The sequence below is a fragment of the Micropterus dolomieu genome, unplaced genomic scaffold (assembly GCF_021292245.1).
Source record: "Micropterus dolomieu isolate WLL.071019.BEF.003 ecotype Adirondacks unplaced genomic scaffold, ASM2129224v1 contig_13094, whole genome shotgun sequence".
Taxonomy (NCBI): domain Eukaryota; kingdom Metazoa; phylum Chordata; class Actinopteri; order Centrarchiformes; family Centrarchidae; genus Micropterus; species Micropterus dolomieu.
In genome coordinates this window covers 4,050-9,330 of record NW_025742080.1, presented here as the reverse complement: position 1 = coordinate 9,330, position 5,281 = coordinate 4,050, and the positions used below count along the sequence as shown (strand labels likewise).

At 47.6% G+C, this 5,281-nt stretch overlaps 1 protein-coding gene and 1 long non-coding RNA gene across 2 annotated transcripts; both read left to right on the top strand.

The window, feature by feature from the left end:
• Positions 1-813: 813 nt before the first annotated feature.
• On the top strand, positions 814-1,602 carry LOC123966296. Its single transcript, XR_006823942.1, has 3 exons — positions 814-885; positions 1,004-1,285; positions 1,364-1,602. It is a non-coding gene; the product is annotated as an uncharacterized LOC123966296 (long non-coding RNA).
• Positions 1,603-2,356: 754 nt separating this feature from the next.
• xrcc2 (X-ray repair complementing defective repair in Chinese hamster cells 2) lies at positions 2,357-4,764 on the top strand (the record flags this gene model as incomplete). Its single annotated transcript, XM_046042478.1, has 5 exons — positions 2,357-2,489; positions 2,609-2,644; positions 3,065-3,214; positions 3,314-3,590; positions 4,327-4,764. Coding segments are annotated over 5 exons (897 nt in total), but the record flags the coding sequence as incomplete, so codon positions are not given.
• Between the last annotated feature and the right edge of the window lie 517 nt (positions 4,765-5,281).

Here is a 5,281-nt window from a genome sequence, read left to right as displayed (position 1 = left end):
ATGCTGGAACAGTGTATTTACAGTAGGTGGGACAGTCTACACTCTGGAACAGTGTATTTACAGTAGGTGGGACAGTCTACACTCTGGAACAGTATTTACAGTATGTGAGACTGTCTACACTCTGGAACAGTGTATTTACAGTAGGTGGGACAGTCTACATGCTGGAACAGTGTATTTACAGTAGGTGGGACAGTCTACACTCTGGAACAGTGTATTTACAGTAGGTGGGACAGTCTACATGCTGGAACAGTGTATTTACAGTAGGTGGGACAGGAACAGTGTATTTACAGTAGGTGGGACAGTCTACACGCTGGAACAGTGTATTTACAGTAGGTGGGACAGTCTACACGCTGGAACAGTGTATTTACAGTAGGTGGGACAGTCTACACTCTGGAACAGTGTATTTACAGTATGTGAGACAGTCTACATGCTGGAACAGTGTATTTACAGTAGGTGGGACAGGAACAGTGTATTTACAGTATGTGAGACAGTCTACACTCTGGAACAGTATTTACAGTATGTGAGACTGTCTACACTCTGGAACAGTGTATTTACAGTAGGTGGGACAGTCTACATGCTGGAACAGTGTATTTACAGTAGGTGGGACAGGAACAGTGTATTTACAGTAGGTGGGACAGTCTATACTCTGGAACAGTGTATTTACAGTAGGTGGGACAGTCTACACTCTGGAACAGTATTTACAGTATGTGAGACTGTCTATACTCTGGAACAGTGTATTTACAGTAGGTGAGGACTGTCTACAGTAGGTGGGACAGTCTATACTCTGGAACAGTGTATTTACAGTAGGTGGGACAGTCTACACTCTGGAACAGTATTTACAGTATGTGAGACTGTCTATACTCTGGAACAGTGTATTTACAGTAGGTGAGACTGTCTACAGTAGGTGGGACAGTCTACACGCTGGAACAGTGTATTTACAGTAGGTGGGACAGTCTACACGCTGGAACAGTGTATTTACAGTAGGTGGGACAGTCTACAGTAGGTGGGACAGTCTACACGCTGGAACAGTGTATTTACAGTAGGTGGGACAGTCTACACTCTGGAACAGTGTATTTACAGTAGGTGGGACAGTCTACACTCTGGAACAGTGTATTTACAGTAGGTGAGACTGTCTACAGTAGGTGGGACAGTGTATTTACAGTAGGTGAGACAGTCTACACGCTGGAACAGTGTATTTACAGTAGGTGGGACAGTCTACACGCTGGAACAGTGTATTTACAGTAGGTGGGACAGTCTACACTCTGGAACAGTGTATTTACAGTAGGTGAGACTGTCTACAGTAGGTGGGACAGTCTACACGCTGGAACAGTGTATTTACAGTAGGTGAGACTGTCTACAGTAGGTGGGACAGTCTACACGCTGGAACAGTGTATTTACAGTAGGTGGGACAGGAACAGTGTATTTACAGTAGGTGGGACAGTCTATACGCTGGACCAGTGTATTTACAGTAGGTGGGACAGGAACAGTGTATTTACAGTAGGTGAGACAGTCTATACTCTGGAACAGTGTATTTACAGTAGGTGAGACAGTCTACACTCTGGAACAGTGTATTTACAGTAGGTGGGACAGTCTACACTCTGGAACAGTATTTACAGTAGGTGGGACAGGAACAGTGTATTTACAGTAGGTGAGACAGTCTATACTCTGGAACAGTGTATTTACAGTAGGTGAGACAGTCTACACTCTGGAACAGTGTATTTACAGTAGGTGGGACAGTCTACACTCTGGAACAGTATTTACAGTAGGTGGGACAGTCTACACTCTGGAACAGTATTTACAGTATGTGAGACTGTCTATACTCTGGAACAGTGTATTTACAGTAGGTGGGACAGTCTACACGCTGGAACAGTGTATTTACAGTAGGTGGGACAGTCTACACGCTGGACCAGTGTATTTACAGTAGGTGGGACAGTCTACACGCTGGACCAGTGTATTTACAGTAGGTGGGACAGTCTATACGCTGGACCAGTGTATTTACAGTAGGTGGGACAGTCTACACGCTGGAACAGTGTATTTACAGTAGGTGGGACAGTCTACACGCTGGAATAGTGTATTTACAGTAGGTGGGACAGTCTACACGCTGGAACAGTGTATTTACAGTAGGTGGAACAGTCTATACGCTGGACCAGTGTATTTACAGTAGGTGGGACAGTCTACACGCTGGAACAGTGTATTTACAGTAGGTGGGACAGTCTACACGCTGGACCAGTGTATTTACAGTAGGTGAGACAGGAACAGTGTATTTACAGTAGGTGGGACAGTCTATACGCTGGACCAGTGTATTTACAGTAGGTGGGACAGTCTACACGCTGGACCAGTGTATTTACAGTAGGTGAGACAGTCTACACTCTGGAACAGCAGATTGATTGGCGGTGTGTCTCTGCAGCTGTTTGCTCGTCTGGAGGCTCGTCGCTGTCTGAAGGACATCGAACCTCGTCTGTTTCCTGAAGATGGAGGACCCGACCATGGTGACTGAACATGCCCACTTCCTGTCAGCACATGTCACATGACATCAGTGATAAAAAATAAGACGTTATTGATGATGCATGTTAACAGTGTTTGACCAGCTGACCTGTGTTTGACTCAGGTGAGGTGGTGGAGCTCTATGGAACAGAGGGAACAGGTGAGTTCACTGCTCACAGGAGCTTTCTGCTGTCTTTGGTAAATGAGCGTGATATCGTTAAGCCGATAATGGTTTCTTCTAAATGCAGGATAAAAAGTGATGCACAGGCAGCTATCAGTCCGCCCACAGTGTACCCTCTGCTGTATTAAATGCCACGCGGTCGTTAGCGGCCGCTTTAGCAACATGTAAAACCACCTGTACATCAAGAAATGTATGTGCGAGACGTCGTGAACAACCTCCAAAAACTGGAAGAGTAGTCTAGAACAGAGCGGTCGAATACTGAGCAGGTGACCTTACAGTGAAAGTAGAACAAAAACAGTAGAGCGCCAGTGTTCAGCAGACTGAAGCTTTCTACTCACAGGAAGTACTTTACTCACCTCTGACCTGGTTTGGACTTCCTGTCACCGGTGTGTGTCTCAGGTAAGACGGAGCTGCTCTACCACCTGCTGTGTCGCTGTGTGCTGCCGGTGGCGAGCGGCGGTCTGGAGGTGGACGTTGTGTTCGTGGACACCGACTACAGTCTGGACATGTTACGGCTGGTCAGCATCCTGGACAGCAGGCTGAACACAGGTACACACACACCAACGAAGAAGAAGCACCACAGTATAAAAATGTAGTTAATGTAAATGTTCTCTCTCTCTCTCTCTCTCTCTCTCTCTGTCCGTCCAGCTCGCTCGACCGGCTCGCCCTCGGCGGCCTCAGATGAGGCGGCTTTGCGTTCGTGTCTGTCTCGCCTGCTGGTCGTCCACTGCTCCTCCTCCTCCCAGCTCCTCCTCACCCTCCACTTCCTGGAGACCTCCTTGTCGTCACGGCCCGGCCTGGCGCTCCTCCTCATCGACAGCATCTCCGCTTTCTATTGGCTGGACCGATGTGAGGGCGGGGCCAGCGTCGCCAAGCAGGAAGAGAAGCTCAGCAAGTGTGCAGAGCTGCTAGGCCGACTGCTCAGGTAGCTATTCATCAGTTAGGAGGTTCTAGTTGGCAAGTAGTGGTCCATTAGGAGGTTTTTAGGAGGTTGGGTGTTTTTTGTGGTCACTGAGGAGGCTCTAGGGGTCATTAAGGAGGTTCTAGAGGTTATTTGGGTGTTTTTTGTGGTCACTGAGGAGGCTCTAGGGGTCATTAAGGAGGTTCTAGAGGTTATTTAGGTGGTTTTTGTGGTCACTGAGGAGGCTCTAGGGGTCATTAAGGAGGTTCTAGAGGTTATTTAGGTGGTTTTTGTGGTCACTGAGGAGGCTCTAGGGGTCATTAAGGAGGTTCTAGAGACCCTATGGGTGGTTTTTGTGGTCAATGAGGAGGCTCTAGGGGACCTTTAGTTTTAGGGGTCGTTAATGTAGTTGGACGACGGTTCTTGTGGTTAATGAGGAAGTTCTAGTTGTCCTGTAGGTGGTTCTACTGGTCCATTATGAAGTTCAAATGGTCATTGGGGCAGTTTAAGGGGTCCCATATGTGGTTCTAGTAATCACTGAGGAGGTTCTAGTAGCCAGTGAAGAGGTTCTGATGGCCACTAAGATGTTCTAGGGATCTCAGCTGGTTGAGCAGTTCTAGCTGTTATTGAGCTTGTTCTAGTCGATATTAAGGGGGTTCTAGAGAATCTTTGTTGATGTTGTCACTGAGGTTCTGGTATGGGTTCTACCTTTACCAGCTTTGTTGGTTGGAACCGTCTCATGTGTGGCTCCTCCTCTCAGGGATTACAGAATCACTGTCTTCGCCACCTGCCACGCCATCAGGAGGAGCTTCAGTGGACCCTCCTCCTCCTCTGACCACGACCGGCCGTACCTCTGTCGCCCCTGGCAGCGGCTGGTGACCCATCGGCTGCTTTGCTCCAGGCAGGAGGCGGCAAACAACATGGCCGCTGCAGCAGGAAGCAGCGAGGAGCAGAGGAGACGGCAGGTCTTCACCATCCACTGCACCTCCTCCTCCTCCAGGACGAAGGCTTCCCGGAGCAGCTCCTTCCACGTGACAGATGGAGGAGTGGAGTTTATCTGACCTGTGTCCTCCAGACGGTCCCTGAGAAGCCGTCAACGACCCTGATGCTGCTGTTTTCATGTTCTTTTAAATGATAAAGTTCTTTATATGTTTGGATTTCTGTATATTTGTCAATAAACGTTTGTTGGGAACCACGAGCTGTTGTTGTTGTTGTTGTTCATGGCTCCTCACTCGCCCTGGTTCCTGCTCTTTACTCCACATGTTCAACAGATTTTAAACTAAAGTGTAGCGGCGTTTAAAGGACCCAGCGCTCGCTGCTTCACTGGTACATAGACACATGTAGATGGTTATTGACCGGGGTTCCCACGGCTCCTTACAGAGTCTCAAAAGGTCAGAAATGGTCTTAAATGTACCCTGAATTTGCTGTAGGTATTAAATTTGTTGATGTTGTGTTTACTTTCCTACCATAAACGTCTAATGAGCGTGTATTTGTCAGATTAACAGTATTAGACGATGTGAGACCCCGCCGTTAATATTAGGTTTACGATAGCTGCAGAGGTTGACGTCTGGCTGCGGGTCATATTTTCTAAAATGCTCCAGCGGTACGCAGCGGCTACTTGTAGGGCTATGCTGATGTCCGCGTTGTTTGCATGTAAATTATATTTGTTGAGGTCTTGAAAAGGTTTTAAAAAGCATTGAACGCGACTTTAAAAA